At 45.1% G+C, this 18,960-nt stretch overlaps 1 protein-coding gene across 2 annotated transcripts in view; it reads left to right on the forward strand.

Moving 5' to 3' along the window:
* Positions 1 to 18,960, forward strand: part of CD151 (CD151 molecule (Raph blood group)) — a 28,662-nt gene that overhangs the window by 7,260 nt on the left and 2,442 nt on the right. For both annotated transcript variants that reach the window (XM_015863787.2, XM_015863788.2), the window contains exons 2-8: positions 2,967 to 3,083; positions 7,201 to 7,304; positions 7,966 to 8,157; positions 12,528 to 12,602; positions 14,914 to 15,018; positions 15,836 to 15,991; positions 18,241 to 18,327. In XM_015863787.2, coding sequence (XP_015719273.1) covers positions 7,221 to 7,304; positions 7,966 to 8,157; positions 12,528 to 12,602; positions 14,914 to 15,018; positions 15,836 to 15,991; positions 18,241 to 18,327 — 699 coding nt within the window. In that variant the 5' untranslated portion in view covers positions 2,967 to 3,083; positions 7,201 to 7,220. The remainder of the gene's footprint in view (positions 1 to 2,966; positions 3,084 to 7,200; positions 7,305 to 7,965; positions 8,158 to 12,527; positions 12,603 to 14,913; positions 15,019 to 15,835; positions 15,992 to 18,240; positions 18,328 to 18,960) is intronic.

Raw genomic sequence — 18,960 nt, forward strand, 5'->3', positions numbered from 1 at the left:
CTGGCACTAGTGGAGTGTTTTTAGCTCTGAAAAGGAATAGAAGAGTCTTTCAGGCTGTGAGACCGTTGGACTTTGTGTCATTGAGAAGCAAGGGACGGTTACATCAACCGCCCATCCCCTCTTCTAAAAACTGCTGGTCATGTTTTTGCATTTAAAATCCCAAGCATTCATTTGTGAGCTAATTCATTTATTGGTTTGGTCCTAGGACTGGCGTGGTGACAGGGAGGGGAGCCTTTGTGTGCATTGCATGAAAACACTGAGGACCCGGTGGTTTTGCTTCTGAGAGCTGAGCTGCAAATGACAGTGTAATTAATAGGAGGGGATCAGGAGGAAAGCTGATTCTGCACAAACTCTTCTGTTTAGAAAGGTGGCTTAATGCTACTGGTAAATTCTCCAGCGCAGACAAAGCCCTGCTATTGAAAGCAGAACAAAACCCAGTGCCAGGGAACAGAGATGGGAAAACAGAATTTATAACATCAATGGTAGGCTGCAATGAACGTGGTTTGTCATGTCTGTTGGTTAACTCCGACCTGTCTGAACTGTTGTTCCTTATCCCAGCAAACTCTCCTTGCTGGGAGCTTTCTGCAAACACAGCCCAGCTGCTGATTTCTGGCACTTGGAGTGCAAAAGAAAAAAGGCGGCTATTGTTCTACCCCTCAGTTCAATGACTGGTGAAGTGGTTCCTGTGTGTAAATAGTGTAGAGTGCTAGGGCATCCTTCTGAATAAAGGAGGCCTTATTAGATACGAGATGATGTTGCTGGACACAGAAGGAGTTCCCATTAATCATGTGCTGGGTGCTGCTCTGTGGGCTGCCTTCCAGCTCCTGCCACAGCCCATGTGTTTGGAGGGGTTGATTTTTCTTTCCCCCCAGGTTATTGAGTGCTGGGAGCAGTGACCTGGGGCTTTCCGAGCTGGGGATGTTTTACAAGGGCTGGAAAGCCCTTGTAAATTCTTGTTTGTTTCAAGCAATTCTTGTTTGTGTTGTAGCAGAACAGTTCCGGAGCATAGTCACACTCCTGGGCATGTTTGATTGCTCTTTCTCAATGTCTTCTTCTCTCTTTTTTAAACTTTTTTTAATGGTTGTGAAATCATTTTAGCATTAAGGTCCCTTTTATCTTTAACAGTCATGCAGCAAGCCTTCGTCTCTCCCAGATTTGACCAGCCCTCTTGTAAAACTCGTTAATACACAAGTATGCCTGTGGTGCTGAGCATAAATATCCTCGCTAAGTTTGAGGTTGATCTCACTGCTATTTTTGTTTCGGCAACTCCCTTCCTTGTGCAGTACAGTCATGGAAGAAGTCAGAGGGACAGCGAAGTGATCTGAGAGACAGCTCGTACTGAAGAGCAGGTGTCTCCCCAGCTTTAGGCACGTTGTTCTTCATTAGATACCTGGCTTCTATCCATATAAATGAGAGTTGAGGGTCTACGTCTTTTGAGGGTTATATGCAAAATTAACCTGTTAGAGCCTGAGTAGAAGAAAGGAGAGAATCAGAGATTCTCTCGCAGAGAGCAAAGGCTGTTTCCAGGCTGTTCTCTAGGGAATCTCATTTGAGTTCCTCCTTAGGGAGGAGAGCCTTGGACTCAAGTCTGTTTTGCGTGTCTCCCCTTTGCCAAGTATAAATGAAAATTCCTGAGAAGAAGCTGCTTTGCCTCACTGGATGCCTGGCTCCTGTTCTGCCTTATCCACTGCCCCCGAGGCACAAGTACGTTGACTTTCCAGCATGTTCCAGCATGCTGTAATGGAAAACAAAACATTCAGCTTTGCATCCTGGGTCAGTTTTTTCTTTGGAAAGGAGTGTGGGAGCGGCAAGAAGCTGATATAACAATGGTACTGCAGCAAGGCTGCTTTGGGATTGTGTCAGCCCAGCCTCAGCACCAAGGGTGTATCAGAGCTATTGCTTTGCAGGTGACTGCGTTCTGCTTTCCCTCCTCACCCCAGCTCCTCAAGAAGTTTTCTTGTCCAATTTTCATTGTGGGATTTTGGTATACAGCTGTATGGTTTGAGTGTTGGGATTTCCACTGTTTCTCTCAAAAGATTTTTCATGTGGTCTAGAGGCTACAGAGTAATGCGAATTAACAGGTTTCTGGTTCTTAGTAGAACGTTCCTGTTCAAAGCAAATAGAATCGGGGTAAACCAAGCTGATGATACGTGATTGTGTGCTGTCTGTACTGTGCCAGAAGAAGGCCTGAAGGAACCTCTCCTTGAAGATAATAGGAAGTTAAAATGGTTAGGAATTGTGTTGAATTCAATCCGATAATAAGAAATAACCTTTTTCTCTTCCCAGATGGTTTGCAAACACTTCATTATCCCACCTTTAGCAAATCAGGGAATTTTAGTGTTTCCATTTCCCAGAGGGGCAATAGATACAACGCTTTAAGCCTTAGGCTGTGAAGTAAGTTAGCATCAGGGACTCCTAGACCCTGGAAGATGAGGATGGACGTGTGCAGTGAGCTCTGGCATTGTATGCCCCCCTCTTTCCAGGGGGAAACTTGTATACTGACAATGCCAGTTTACAAGTGCCTGCTCTTGCCTGGGTTGAGAACAATAGTCCAGTGATCATTTTGAAGCTCTTAACGTAGGGTACAACACCCCACTGTACAGATGGGTCTTCTTCAAGCACTTGCTCGTGGGGCTGTTCCTGGACTGTTCAGACCAGAGTGAGATGTCACTGTGGTTTATTCACAGGCTTGACAGAAGCAGTAGCAGCATTTCCAAGGTGCTGCCAATGTGAATATAAATGCATTCTGGCAGGTTCATGCCATTAGGAGGTTTTTATAGTGCAATCTAACTCTTCCCCATTGTCCAGTGCACACTTTCCAATTTAATCAAATGCATTCATAATGTCTTCTGAAAGCAGGCACTCTCTACTAAGAAGATGGCCTAATGACAAAGCGTATTACCACATACTGATTCCCGTAATAATCTTTGACATAATTCATGATTCTCTCTTTCTTTCTTTTTCAGCTTTCTGCTTTCCCAAATCCAGCAGGGGACTGAGGCCAGCAAAAGGACCAATTGGAAAAGCTTTTGAAGAGGGCTGAAGATCTGCAGTGGTTCTGTGGAGCGCTTTGGTAGGGAAAGGTCAGTGTTGAGTCTGTTGTCCCATGTTGGCTAGCACTTTGGGTAGATAATGAAACTTAGTAGTTTTGTAAATCAGAGCAATTCACTGAAAGCTTTAGGGCTCCTCTGCTGGGAATGTTTTTCATCTAACGGCTTCTTGCTGCTTTCTGGGCTGTGCAAGAATTGCTGGTGAGTTGATAAACAGCCAGAGGCCGTTTCTACAAATAATCTACTGAGGTACGTGAAGCAGCGGTGGGAATATCATTGTTTTTACAGAGGGGGAACTTGAACACAGAGGTCACGTTTTCAACAGCTGGAGCTTCGTCTTGCTGGAGAATGAGGTTCTTCAGTCAATTCACTGAAGTGTCTGTCCCACAGCTGCATTGCATGTACCAAGGAAAGCGTGTTTGTTCAGTTCCCAAGAGCTGCCTCAAGGCCGCAGTTATCTGGTCCGGCTTTCCAAGCAACTGTACCTTGCCCCCCACTCCAGCAGCATGTGTGAGGTGGCTGTATTAGCAGGAGGCCGATCATGGCAGACTTAGAGCCCTTTGGGAGCTGCACTTTGCTACTGACATAGGTGCAGCAGGATTTGCTGCAGCACATCTGTCTTGCGTGCATTGGCAGAGATGGGCTGCAGGGCTGCATTTTGCCATTGCTTACTGAGTGTGGTATAAGGTGTGGGATGTTCTGTTTTGCCCCAGCTCATAAAAATTATCTATAAAAGTGACAGCACTGACATTTAGGATACCAGTTTTCTTGCCATCATTCATTATTTTTAAGTTTTTTTTTTTTTTAATGCTTTTAATGGCCTGGGAGCTATTTCATTTGCTTTGGCATTGTTTCTTCACCATCCATCAGGTGCTGCTTTAGGGCAGGTTCTGCAGAGAAAGCCCGCAGACCTGGATTTCTTTACAGTTTAATTAAGTACTGTTACTGTGCAAGTTGAGGCAAAATTGACCTAGAGGAGTGTGCTATGACTAAATGAACGTCTAGCCAGCATGAGAATGTGTGTGTGTGTGCCTGCCACGTGCTTTCTGAGCTGTGGTGTAGGTGCGTGCCTGTGTCTGCCTTTGGTTCTGCCAATAAAAATACAGTGGTCTGTCTTCAAACTGTTTCTTCTTCCTTTCATGTGCAGCTTCTGTGACACTGAGATTTTTTCCTTGTTTTCTTGTTTCCTCCCATTTCTGTGTATTTGTTTCAGAGCATTATTTGTGAGTGTGGTAGGAACCTGCTCTTGATTTATGGGAAATAAATATGGAAGTACTCTTTTCATTGCATGACTAAGCTTCACTGTCTACATTCCGTGATTACTTTTTAAATTTAGTTTAATGATGAAGCTACTCTCTATTGGGTTGGACGAAATGAAACTTCGTTATGGAAATGTTTTTGGTCTTTCAGCCACTTTTTCAATTAGCAAAACATTTCCTGTTATTGAGCTCATGTCTTATTAATATGGTTTTATGCCTCTGTAAAGACACCCTTGTGGCATGGCTTGCCATTTTCTGTTCACTGAAGAACTCATTTATAATTATCTCTGTGATTCAGAACAGACCTTTGCCTCTATGTTTGGAAATAGAACTCAGCCTTGCATGTTAATTAACGTTGCTTGTTCTTGTCCGGTTTCAAGAGTGTTTCATATTGCTTCTGTGGGTCTGTTATCAGTACTGAAGCCAAGAGACCCTGCCCACATCTCAGAACTCTGCACAAGACTCTGAGTCCCCCATTGTTCACTATAGTGCTGTGGTACAGATCAGCACCTCTGTGCTTTTTGGGACCATGAGGCTTAGAGCCCAGTGCCATCCTTAGCCCGAGCAGGGGAGCATGGCTTGCCCCAGCTGTAAGGGGGGCATGGCATGCAAACAGCTCACTGAGGATTCAGTTAGCTTGCTCCTGCCTAGAAAGGATAGATCGTACAGGAGCCAGCCCTGATTGCTCTCTGATTCATGGCCTGCCATCCCTTTGTGAATCACTGTGCTCTATAAACCTGCAGCTGTTCCCTGCCAGCTTACTGGAAGCAGACAGATCCCCTCCTCCCAGCAGCAAAGCAGAGCTCTGCAAAAGTCCCTGCTTGCTGTGCTCAGTGGAGCAGGACCTGCTTGTGGAGCCAAATTTCAGGCTCCCTGTCACCTGCTTGCAAATGCGGTTTGAGCTGTTGAGCAGCTGGTCTTATGTTTCTGAGGTTTCAGATCAGAAGGAGGTACAGGTTGGTGAAACGTGGAAATAACCGTGCTGGCTGTTCTTTTTGAAGGGAGTTTCTAAAGTGCTCTGGAGCTGAGGGCCCAGCCCAAAGACAGTGAGCATCGTTACCATTCCCAAGCTATCAGATGTAAACCACCATCCTCTCGGCAAACTTGTGGTGCAGTTTCCTCTATATGTGTTCCTTATGTCAGCAGGAGTAGATCTAGTTACAAAGCCCAGCGTGGCCTTCAGAGCCTGTTTCTAGCATCTGCCTGAGTCTGAGGTACCTGTTTTGGGCTGTACAGGTGTGCATAGCAGTGGGAGCTTGCCTGATGGCTGCCATTCCTGTTCTGTGGCTAACTGAAGCCTCTAGGAGCTGTAAATCTGTCACCTTCCCTGAACGCTGCATTCATGAGGCAGCTTCTCATTGAGAATTACAAGTCTGTTCAGAGCAGAAGGTGCCACCAGCATCTATTCCTTCCCCCCGCCCCAGGCTTCTGTATTGCAGTGTGGTAATTAATCTGAGCATTGCTGGAATGTCTGATCTTTCCTAAGGATCACAAGTCAAGTCACCATGATATATATGCCACCAGCTCAGAGCTTCTCTCTTCTCTAATGAAATACTATTCTGCCGCCAGCTGTTTTGTCAGATGTTATTCTAGAGGAAAACGTTTTCTGGTGAAAGAAGAGAGGGAACAGGCATGGTGGGACTGCTGGTTCTCGCCCTTATGCACCCTATAGCTTTATTAGTTCCTAAAGTGCAGACCCTCCTGAGGTTTTTGAGTGGATCGCAGTGAAGCAAAGGGAAACAATTTCCTGCAAATAAGATACAGTTACGCTGCAGGATTGGCAGCTGCTCCAAGCCTTGCTTCAGAAATAAACCAGATGTTAGAAATGTAACAAGAAAGAATACACTGACCTTGCTGGCTTCCTAGGCAGCTGAGGTACAGCCTGGCTGTGAGTAGCCATTGCTTCAACAGGAGGCAGTGAGGTGACGTGGGGCTGTTTAACACTTTGCACGGGGTTTGACCCACAGCAAACTCTGGCTGGTTGTGTTTCTGCAGCGTTTCATGCTGTCAGACCATCCGAAGCCAGTGTTTATGTTGCTTCCTTTTTAATAGCTGGGAGGCAGCTGTATGGTGAGAAGGGCTGTGAGAAATAAACAGAGGGAGGAAGAGAATTAATTATCCCAACATATTGCCGGGATTCAGAAAGAAGAGGCTGTTTGGGTGGATGTCAAGTATGTTCTTAGTTACATTTGTAAAGATTAAAAATACATAGAACTTGCAGATCTCTTTGAAGCAGTTTTAACAAGCATTAGCGAGCAAAGAAAATTCTCTGGAGACAGATTATTGTGTAAATGCCAAAGACAGAGTTTCTGTCATCCCTTTCAGAAGTGACAGCTAGGTGCTACAGTCGGCTATGTCATAGGATGTGCTGGGTAACGGGTCTGAGACTTCATTTATTTCAGTTTAAATAGGAGGAAGTGGACATAGAATTATATTGAAGTTCCCTTACAGTAATATTGATTACAGTAAGACCCAGCCACTGTTTTGGCTTGGTCACAGTAAGTGCTGTGCTCATGCAGTGGTAGGTCTGGTCCCTCTACCACAAGTATTAATCTTAAGGAAAACAAGCCTCCAGAAGTGACAGCAGAATAAGGAGACAGAAGGAGGATGGTGGCTGTACAGGAAGGCCACATGCTGGTACCATCTGCCTCTATTTCACACCCTGTGAGGTCTTGTGCTGTGTAGGTCACTCGGGTGGATACAAGAGCTCTTAATATATGTAAGCACTGTCTGGCATCCCTGAAGCCACTTTGAATGGCTCGCTCACTGTATGAACTGAAAATGTGAGTTCTTTAGTTCTTTGCAGTAGGCGAGGAGCAGTGCTGCCCTTTGGGAAAAGGGGCATAGATGGTGTCTGGCTTTCAAACTTTTCTTTCTTTTTCTTTCCCCAGGAATTTGCTAAGCTGGAAAGATGCGTGAATATACTGAGAAGAAAGAAACATGTGGGACTATCTGTCTCAAGTACCTACTTTTCATCTTCAACTTTTTTTTCTGGGTAAGAAGCTTCAGCCTGCTTCAGAGGCACCTAGATGGCCCTGTAGGTTTGGTGATGGCACAGAGGTCTTGGACTTAGTGAAGTCTTTAGCAAAAAGCTCTGACATCTGTGGAACCCAGAGCTGGTTCCATGGGGTGAAAACCCACTTCTTGGACTTGCCAGCCCAAGCTGCAATAGTTGTAGTTTGACGCTGGGCCCCCTGACTGTTTATAGGTCTTATTTCAAAGAATAGAAAATAGCTGAATACCTGGAAACATGGTTCTGCTTTCTCTTCACCTAGCTAGCATGTTCAGGGAGCCTGAGTCCTGGCTGTGGAGGAGGACAGCTAGATCAAGGATAACAAATCACTCCTTGCAGCTTGGTCCACAATAGCACTACTCTGAGTAGTGCTTTCCACTAAAAATTTACAGATCCCAAAGGGTCGGTATCCCACATAGCTTGTACCTCCCCCTGCTTGGCATGCACAGCTGCCTCCTTAAAGCCCTACCAGAGCACTGCTCTCCATCCCAATGAGGTCTCCGGGACTCCTTCATTTGGTGTGGATTTCTTTAGTTCAGGTTGCAGTGCTGGGGCACCCTCTGATATTTCAGTCCAGTTGCTCTGGAGGTGAGAAGTTCACATATTGGATACTCCTCATGTGCTTGCTTCTGTTTTTACCCAGCTGGCTGGAGGGGCTGTGATGGCAGTGGGCGCCTGGACCCTGGCTAAGAAGAGTGACTACATCAGCCTGCTCTCTTCTAGCACATATTCAGCAACTGCTTATATTCTGGTGGTGGCAGGGGTGGTTGTGATGGTTACTGGCATCCTTGGCTGCTGTGCCACCTTCAAGGAGCGTCGGAATTTGCTAAGAGTGGTAAGTTTGGCTTTTTTTCAGGGGGATGTTCCTTTTTTTTCCCCTTGTAGAATGCTGGGAGGGAGGGAAACATCTTGTCTGTTGTACACCAACTATTGATTTGTACTAGGGCAAATACCATCAAGTTTTCCACTTTTGTCAGAGGTGACAGGGTCTTACTACCCTTCATTTCATCAATCCAAAGAATGCATTTACTGCTGCACACCTCAGAAGGACAAAACACAGCTGTAATGTCTGCACCGTGTGTGAGGATGTCTATTTGTGTGGCTTTTTTCTTCCTTCTTTCCTGCCTGTCCATCTTCTTTTTCTGGAAAATGGGAAGAGAAAATAAAATATGAGAGACCTGTAAGGAAACTGTCCTTTAACAACACTAAGTTTGTGCCAAGTTAATGTGCTTTTCCACAGAATTATCAAAAATAAGAAAATATTGAATGGAAATTTTCCATAGTGGCAAACAAAAAAAAAAATTCTGAAATTAAAGCTGCATAATTTTGATAATCTGCTTTTTTTACACCCTTCCTTATGTTACTCGCTCAGCTCCCTGCTTACCCACCTACACTAAAGTGGGTCCTAGCCCTAGGGTTTCTATTCTGCTTCCTGCCTTGCAGATCTCCTTTTCAGTTTGGAGTGTGGCAACATTCTTCAGCAATGAGCTGCAGCAGTGAGCACAGTGACTGAAATAACAATCAGTGGCTTCTTGCTTTCATGGTAACAAGAAATGATGCTGCAATAACCCTTGACTAGCTCCTTCAACTTTGCAAGTCTTTATTCACGTGACCATCCATTTTACAGAGGAGCAGAAAGAGAAGCCGTGAGCAATGCTGACATTTGCACCACTGCTCTGAAGACCTAGTAATTCCTGTGAGAGGCAGAGTAGGGCTAGGAATGGAGAATGAGCCCTGGAGGAGAACACAGGGTTTGCTAATACTTGTTGACTGGGCTCCCGGTCTGTAACAGTCCATTTTGGCTGCTCTTCACTTACTTTCCATGCCAGAGAGATCTCCCTTTGTCTTTTTGCCTCAGCCAGAAGCTACAGATGAAAATCCGGTGGGGTTTTCTTTGTTATTCTGCCACAAAAAACTAATAATTGTGTCTTGGGAACAAAAGGTCACGCTGTCCTTACACCATGCATCCTTTCAGAATGACTGGTCGCGACGGACCTATTGTCTCTTCTTGCTTGTGCTCTGCTTTAGTTGCCAGTGAGTAATGTACACAAGAACCATGGCTGTGCTTGCCAGGGCCCAGTGAGCCTGCCTGGGGGCCTCTGCCAGCTCTGAGCTCAGACAGTGACTCTGACAGCTTCACACTCAGTGCCCCGGGGGCTGTGCCAGCCTGTTCCAGTTTCCCTTGGTACCAGAGACCCGTGGCAGTATGAGAGGTTATGTTGTTAGAGGCGTTCCTCTCCCTGATGCCTTCTTGGTGCTTTTAAAAATCAGTGGGCAACTTTGGCTGCTATTTGTAAAATGCATTTTTGGTGGTTTGTTTGTTGTTGTGTTGAAGTCTCAGGAACCTGTGATTTTGTTTGCTGCTTTTCTGCTTAATTATGAGTTCTAAGGGCTCATTGTCGGTCCCTGGCAGCCATGCTACTTCTTTGTCATTGCCCATTTACCTTCCTTGTGAACCTCCTTAGCCCAGTGATTCATTGAGGCTTGCGCAGGAGACTGTGCGTTTTATCTGCTTTGTGAGCAGAGGAGGCTGTGTCTGCAGCCTGGTCAGTGTGATGCTGCAGAGCAGCCCTGCTGGTGGAGCTCAACCATCAGATGGCAGAGGCAGCGCTGCTCTTAAGACCTGTTCAAACTTCAGCTCAGATGCTGAAGCTGCTGCCCGTGTTCTCCAGGGAGCCATTTCAGTGGTATTTATTAGGCAAAACCAGTGATTAATGGATTAGGCTTGCTCTCTCTTTTCTGTGTGCTGTGCTTTGTCCCTGCCAGAGCAGTCAGTGTGTGATACAAAGCTGCCACTGGGGTGTTCTCTCTATGTCAGGAAGAATCTAGTTAGGATTTATAAACTAGCACAGAACTTCTGCTGTCTCACTTTCAGCTGAATTGCTGAGGAAATTGCCAAGTGTAGCAGAGCACCAGGGTCCAAAAACCTGCGTGGCCGTCCTTACTCAGCTCCTATATTATACTTCAGTTGAGATGCACTCTTTCATATACAAATGTGTGCTAACAGGAGTCTCAGGAAAGAACTTGACCATGTTTTTTATCAAAGGACTTTGCTTCTTTAGATGGTGGAAAGATCTCTCCGGGGAGTGATTTGTGTTGTAGATGGACTGAATCGTTCTTTTGGATTAATAGAAAATGTTCAGATTCAATGCTTCACTCAGATACTTGAAGCTGAATGGAAGAAATTTGGACTCTCTGTGTCTGAAAGACACCCCATGCAATTCTGACACTCACTTGAGCCACAGCAGGAATAAATCTTGCTCAGTGCCCACCTATGTCTCCTACAGGCCTTTGGATGTTCTCACATTTCTTACTGGTTTCCCAGCTCCTTGGAGAGTAGAGCACATCCCTGCTGCTCCATGCCAGAGCTGGCATGCTTCTCATTTCCTTACAAAGGTCTATTCTGAAAGACCAGTAGCTCCTGGTGAAAAGCAAGGAAGGCAGTCCTGTGCTCTGTGTTTGTCTCTGGAGGAAATGCTGCTATTCAACTCTGACAGTATGATGTGGTGTAATAGATAAAGGGGCCCTGAGGGGGAGATGAAGCCAAGATAAGGATAATGATACAGACTATCAGCAGAGACAGGTTGGGTACTTGGGTGGCAGATGCACTGACCATACGAGGGTTAACAGGGACCTCATGACTCATTCTCTAAGCTGGATATGTGTTTGTTCGTATCCACTGTAAGCCAGCGTGCGCTGAGCTTTGGTGACACAACTCAGCTCCACCTGAATGCCACTGAAATGACGACACCAAGCAAGGAAGAATAAATAAAAGAAGCTTTGCAGTTGTTGGGTGTTCCCAGCATCCTGCCACCTTCCTTCCCCTTCTTCTGCAGAGCGATGATGTCAGGGCAGTAGGGCATAACTAGGTCCCAACAAAAGAAAGACAGCCTTTGTATCAGAGTACTCCAATCCTTTCTTGCCCCCTTTCAACCTTTTGTGAGGGCTGGGACCAGCGTTTAGCTATCCCCTTCTCTGCTGAGTGACTCACTGCTGTGGTATGAATGGGTACCTTGTACAAGAGTATGCAGAGACTTTCAGTGTGGGGCTGGGGAGAGAAAGCCTGAGATTGTGTGCTCAGATTAAAGCCTGGCCTGCAGATAATACCCAGCTGGCCATCCTTTGCAGCTGGTGTATCCCAGAAGGGGTGAAAGAAGAAACCTGAGCTGTGTTGTTTAATTCCTGTGAAGTAGCTCAGAAGTACCTGTGTCTACCAGCCAAGAAGGGTTGTGCAGTGCAGAGAGTAACCCTTGTGTAACAGAAAACAATCTTGCTTGTGTCCAGGGCTTCACTATCCTTCTACATGCTGGGTGGAGAGATGGTTTCATGGCTAGCTACATTTTTAGGGAACTGTTCGCCTAATCCCTTGGGAATAGCCATGTTCTGAGCTTGAGTGAGACAGAGTGGAAGATGATGTGTTAGTTCTGTCCTGAGCAGGCCAAGTCTTACAGGGGCTTTGCATAAGGACGTTGTTATAGATTCAACTAGTGCCACTTCGGCTTCGTCTATAAAAAGATGAAGTTAGTAGCAGTTGTAGAACAACTTGGATCTGTAAAGGAACTGCCTTTTTATCTAAAATCTTATCACTTCACTGGTGCACTGCAGATGGTGGTTGAACCGCACAGAAGTACCTGGAAATGTAAATCCGTGTCTTAAATTTATGTTCAATTGATCACCTTTGTCCTTGGTGAAATGGGCTATTTGTTGGTTCATTTAATTGTTGTTATAGCACGCATTTCTCCTTAGTAACTTCGGGAAATGCCCTAAACAATATGAAAGCAAGCAAAAGTTTCAGAATTATTTTTTAATTATGTCAGAAGCAGATATTTTCTGTGATACTAAATGTATTCATCAGGTTATCTGGCAACCACTCTCTTCTGTCTAGTGATCTTATCTCAGCTGCCTGCACTTTTCCATTCTCTATATCCCTCTGGCAGTTTGAGTTAAACTCACACTTGCTTCTGCTTGTCTTCTGTTATCAAGCATGTTCATTTTTGTTTTTGTTGTTTTGTTTTTGGTTTTGGTTTTTTTTTTGACCTGTGGGATTGTTCCCTTTCTATCCTATTGAGGTCCTAATCCCACTATTATCTTTGAGATCTCCTGCAGATAACCATCAGCAGAGACAGTGTCACGTATTTTACTAGCTAGTGGTAAGCCAGCTTCAAGATTCTGTTCTAACATCCTGTTTTTCCCATTATTTTACAGTATTTCATATTGTTGCTGTGCATCTTCCTCCTGGAGATCATTGCTGGAATCCTGGCCTATATCTACTACCAGCAGGTGAGTGGACAGCAGTCCTAGAAACTCAAACCAGGAAGAGAAAACAGCTGACTGTCATCCCATTACTCCGGCCAAAATTGGGCTTGAAGGCTTGGGACCAAGTGTCTGATTAGGTTTCATCCTTCTACATGTCTATACTCACTTTCTACCCCATACAAAAAAACTTAGGTTATTTACTACTTTTGACAAAGCTTTAGTGGTTACACTTGGGAGGCTGTTCAGCCTTGCTGCTCATCTTGTGTTTCATCTTCGCAAGCTGCAGAGTCTTGTAGAAGACAACTGTTAAGGCTGTGTAGAACTTCTAATACCCTTTAAGTCACACTGCAAGCAACTGAAATGACATTAGTGCCACCAAGTATATACAGGACATGAGTGATCCTGTTGCATCTAGCAAGGTAGCTATCACACTCCTGAACTTACAAAGGTGGTCCAGCTGTTAGGTCCTTTCAGGTCATAAAGTTTTGGAGGTCTTTACCTAACCAGCGTAGCTGAGGGGGTAACAGCATTGACTCTCAACAGCTGCAGTTCTAAGTTGGCACTTCTTGCAGTTGCAGAGAACAGAGGCTTAATAAATCATTGCTTTGTTTTCAAAGGATATTTAGCCACCAGAACACAAACAGCCTGGGAAATTGCTCTCAAGTCTGGAAATTGGTTGGAAAGGGTGAATTAGAATTGTTGTCAAGTGTCTGTCTGAAGAGCAGCTGGATATCTCATTCCATCTTGTTGGCTTCACTGTTAGGATTCCTTGCCGTTCCTTTCTATTTTGAGACTTTTGTGCTTTGCATCTCCAGGATGGGCACTGTCAGTTTGTGAGGAGTCAGAGTGTTGTTAATTCATTTGCTTGGTAGGAACTGAGATGGGTCAGTGGAATATATTTAACTGGGAAAGATCAGGCCCAGGAGCATGGCAGAAAGCCTCACTTGGCTCATGTATGACAAAGGATGAAAAGAAGCTGATCCTTAGGTAGAGTAAAGGATGACACATTTGGAGCTGTCCCTTCAAGTGCTTTAAGTCACTCAAAGGCATTCTGATCAGTAGCTGCACTTTCCCCTTGCACTGTGACTGATAAATGCCCCTTCTTTGCTGGTTGCAGGCTGCTTGCTGTTTGCTTATTTCAGCCCTTGCTTTTGGTATCTAAGGCTTGTGTGTCTGAACTCCCTCTCTTTTGTTGTCTTTGTTCCATGCTGCAGTTCTTCCCCATGAGCCTGCAGGTAACTGCTTTTCTCCCAAGTACTAATTCTGTTAATGGATTCTCCTCTTTATTTGCCTCTGATGCCTTCCAGCTACCGAACCTTTTGCTTTCTCTTCATTACATTAAGTCCCTTGCACTTCTGCAGAGCTTCCCAACCCAGGATCTCAAAGCATTTTTCAAATATTTATGAATGAAGCCTCTTATCAACTCTATGAGGTAGGTATTGTCACCACTTGACACACAGGATTGGGAAAAACAGTATATCAAAAGGAAAATAAACTGCAGATTGTATTTTGCCCAGTGCAGTGTAACGAGATGTTTGACCCCTCACTTACTGCTTACTGTACAGAATAAAAGGCGTTTAGAGAAGCTGTCTCTACAGCTATCTCTACTGATGTGTAAGAGGAACTTAGCTAGATTAAGAAGAGCTTCCATAGAAAGAAATATTTGAGTGCAGTCACCTGAACCTACCAGTGGTTGGTGATAGGAACATTTTCAGAAATGATGAACTTCCAGAATCAGACGTCATCTCTGTGGTTTTACAAATCTGTCACTGTTATCAAGAAATGCCATGGAGCAATCTTGCAATTACGCTCTTCATCCCCTCCTCTGGCATCCCTTTTGCTGTCATTTTAAGAGCTATTCAGACTACGTGACCTCAGTCCAGTGTGCCCAGGACTCTGATTTCTTCCTGCTCCTGGACAGACTGATTGTGTTTTTTCAGGGACAGAAGACTGCATATGCTCTCATGGCATATTCATATTCAAGCAGGCACAGTTAGGTATTGTGTTTTAGATGCAAACATGTCTTGGCAATCTCTTACATGTGTGAGGTGAGGACCCACGTGGTGATATGTTGCACAGACTGAAATTTGGCCCAGAATCACTTCATTCCAGTTAATAAAGTGGAAACGTGGTCTTTAATCAGCTGGAAATAAGCTTACCTGCTTCCTGGAAGTCATTCCAGCCTTGGAAGATGACTTAAGGAAGCTGTAGCTTTCACTTTTTGGCTTTCTTTTCTCTTGGAGCAGTAGCAGTGAAACTTATGCAGGACGCTGGGTTGCCCTGAGGGGAGGTGAATTTACCTCATGATTTTATCCCACTTGTCTCTTCTTTTCAGCTGAGCACGGAGCTGAAGGAAAATCTGAAGAACACCATGACTCAGAAATACCGCAAAGAGGGAGAAGAGAGAGTGACCAGTGCAGTGGACAAACTGCAGCAGGAGGTGGGTGTTGCTGGAGATGCTATTGTACAATACTAGACATGATGTGAGCTCTTGTCACCTGACATACAGATTGTTTCTCCTGAGTCAGAGCAGGTTGGGTGGTGTGCAGGGTCTTGGCTGTGCTACCAGCGGAATGGCATGGGATAATCTCTGAATTGGATCCCCAATAGAATTGAGCAATCAACATCTAAATTGCTCCTGGAGTGAACTGAAGTGCCGAGTCACTCTGACAGCTGTTTCTACTTACCACATGAAAGCTTTGGAGAAATTGCTGACATTTTTCATTAAGCTTCTCAGTACCCTAGAGAACAAGATGTAATGAAAGATCCTGCTGCTGCTGCGAGCTGTGTCATGCTCTGGGGTGGTTCAGGTATGGGCTGTCATAGTTCTGACAGGCTTTTCCACAGACTGGACCTTTGTGCAAGGCATAGGTCCAGCAGTTTCAAAGCGTGCAGCCTGCTATGCATGTAATGCCCTGTTGCCAGGTGCATATGCGATAGTAACTGGTAATTATACCTACCCTGTTAGTGCTCTCTGGTCAGGTGATTTAAGAGCTGAGGCAGCTGCAGGTGCTCTCTAGCTACAGTTCATCTCAACAGTAACAGAAGTCAACTGCTGAAAGATGGATGAAGCTGATAATTAATTGCCAGCATTGAAACAAAGCTCACTAATAATTACAGGGGTCCAAAAATCTAGGCTAGTGACATTGCTGGAGTCTCTCAACAAAGAGCAAAGCTCAGAGCTTGATACAGGGAGGCTTGAGTGAGAAGGAAACTGCAGTGCTTGCAGGCTCAGCTTTGTTTATATGTGTTTGCAGTTCAAATGCTGTGGGAGCAACAACTACACAGACTGGGCTGACAGTATCTGGATCAGATCTCCAGAGGCCAGTGGACGGAAAGTTCCTGACAGCTGCTGTAAGACAATAACTGACCTGTGTGGCCGAAGGGACCATCCTTCCAACATCTACAAGGAGGTAAAGAACAAAAGGGCTTCAGAGCCTCTTGTCACAAATTTTATCGAGGAGGTGGGTGGGAAGTGAGGATTTTGGGTTGGCACTTTGTGTCTCTAGTTGAGTGTTGAGCCTTCCAGGCTACATTTAAGAAGATTCAGGGAAGAGGGAAAAAAAAAAAGAGGAGTCAGAGTGTCTGGGCTGCTATTACAGAAGCATGTATTTGTGGCTACCAGAGTGATACTATAGCCAGTACCCAGTGAGTACGGTATGGGATTAATCCTCTACACTGGAGTGGCTGTGGATTAGGCAAGGAGTGTATTTCAAATCTGCCTCAGGACTGTTCTTGGCATTTGCAGGGAACCTGATATGTAGAAAAGGATTGTAAAGGCAATAAAGAAGAGAGTTCAGGAGCTGGGGAAAAAAGCAGAGATATGTTCTGCACCATTTTATTTCCTATAGAGAAAAATACTAAGTTATATTTGTTATTGCAGAATATGATGGTGATGAGGGAGCGGGAGAGGTTGCTTCTGGCAGGAGTTTTGGGTTTGAGCTCTGCGTTCTCAGCTTCCTGTTATTAAACTTAGTGAGGAGCAAAGAGATACAGTCAAGGATCAGCATTGACAGATTTGACCTCCAGCATGAGGAAACAGGATATGGGGCTCCCCAGCAGAAAAATTAGGCCAATTCCAGAGAACTGCAGTTAGGGGTGAAAAGAATTTGGAGCTGAGCTGCTTATCTCACCTCCAGAAGAAGCAAATTGAATCCCAGAGCAGCTGAGGAAATAGGCAGGTAGCTCTCACTTATTCATCTTGTTGATTAAAACTGGTATAATTTCTTGTGTTTTTGTTTTCATACCCTTCAGTCCTATGGCTTGGCTCACCATAAATCTCTCTGTGAGTTAGCATAGACTGTTTTCTCACCAGTGCAGCTTTTGCCTCAGCTGACTGTACTAAGGCATGGGAGCAGCAGCCGGAGCCTTTTCCTTGTCTCTGCCCCACTAGGTGCAGAGATGAAGTTCAGTCTTCCTGCTCTACTAAAGCCACCCTTTATTAAGTCCAGCTGCTTGGCTGGGTTTTGGTCTCCTGAAGGAAGACTTTCCCATAAGGTCTGTTATCTTCCAAGGGCTGTTGAGGTGTCTCTGAGTGTAGAAACCTACAAGTGTGTGAGGGCAGAGCTGGCTTGCCCCAGCCTCACTCTGTGCTGTGTGAAACTGCCCAGCTGGTTACTGAGGAAGGTCCTATGGGCTGCCAAGTGCACAGCATTAGCTCTGGAGTATAAAAAGCTGCCAAACGCCATGTGGATCTACATATAGACACTACTTCTCATGATACAACATCTAAGTTAGAGTTCAAAACAGACTTCAGTTGCACTGGGGAAGAAGAACCTAGAAGAGGTTGGATCAGGACACGGGAGCAATTGTTTCACACTGGGGCAGCTGGAGCTGACTCTCAAACCTAATTCAGGCGTGGGAAAAGTGCGGCCTTTGCCATCCCTCCCTGGAGAGGTGCATGCTCACTCATTCCCTCTGCCTGGGTAAATGTAGGTGTCTGTGCTCACTGTAGACCCCTGGGGCTGTAGTGCCCTGGCACCCATGGGGCACTGTTGCAACACAACAAATCCCCCTGATGTTACCATGGAAAACCTGCCTCACTAGTTGAGACAGTTAAACTATTTAAAGAGAACTCTTCCAAAATAATCAGAGAATTCTCTTACTGTTTTATTTTTGCATTATGGCAACAAAAACATGGGCCTGAAACTAGGATGTTATGCTGCCAGCCAAGGATGCAAGTGAAAAGCAGAGATAGTCAGTGCCTGTTTTTCCAGGTTCACATTAAAACCCCATAAATAACAGTGGGAGGAATTTCCTTTCAAAGGGTTCCTCTCATGTTAGAGGTCTTAATGCAGCATTTCCTTGGCATTTTGGCCTGGCAAGAGCAAAGCCCCACTTCAGGCATGTGCTAAGCAATGAGGGAGCCCTCCTCCACATACCTCAGAGGAAAATCTGAGAGAAATCCTTCTCTGTAATGTGCCAAGTTCTTCTGTACTTCTTCAGCCACCTTAAGTTTGTTCAGCAATTCCTGAGACATACAGAAACAGAATGGACTTTATATAATCTATATAGCTTTTCCAGCAGTGTTGCAAGGAGAGGATGCTCACAGCCACTGCTTTTTATAGGGATGCCTTCAAGGGTTACAACTGCTGTCTTAAAGTGAGACACGAGAAGTTAAAATGAAGATGACTTTCCTTGTCTCCTCTCTCTCCCCTTGCAGAATGGTTGCATTACCAAGCTGGAAAACTTCATTCAAGAACATCTGAAAATTATTGGCATAGTTGGGATCAGCATTGCCTGTGTGCAGGTATTGTGTGGAACTGTGTGGAGTCTTGGGCTTTCTGGGTAGAATCTTAAGAAACTCAAGAGCTAAGGGATGGAAAAATTGGTATTTCATGCTTTTCCTTGCCTGGCAAAAAAAAAAGTTGTCAGGTGAGGGAAAGGTACTTCAGTGACCTTGGGGTCCACTAACTCCAGAGCTAGTGCCTCTTCTGTCAGTTTGTAACATTTCATTTCTGGTGAAAGAAAGGCACTTTTCTGCTCAGACAGGTTTCTGCAGCGGGGATGTGAGAAATGAGGTGTGGTTATGGCTACTGGTTTGGCAGCCTGAGAGAGACCTCTGGTGGGGATGTGCCAGGATTGCCTGTGCTGCCAAAGAACCGGTTTGAAGGAGTTTCCCATCACGGTTGATTAGCTCATTCTTCATACATTCAGAGTTTCTGCTCTGGCTTTGTCATATTGAGGAACAGCACTGTGGGTCAGCAAATGTTTAAGGAGAGTCTGAAGAATAAAGGGATAGGATGTGGATGCTCCTACATGGTTACAGGGGGAGAGACAGCCAGAATAATCTTGACTTCCAGATGCAGGTATCTCTGGAAGTTGTTCATTTTCCCTTCTGTTCTGGCATACAGACAAATTACATTCTAGAGAAGCTGATAGT

Source organism: Coturnix japonica, chromosome 5 (genome assembly GCF_001577835.2).
Source record: "Coturnix japonica isolate 7356 chromosome 5, Coturnix japonica 2.1, whole genome shotgun sequence".
NCBI classification, from domain to species: domain Eukaryota; kingdom Metazoa; phylum Chordata; class Aves; order Galliformes; family Phasianidae; genus Coturnix; species Coturnix japonica.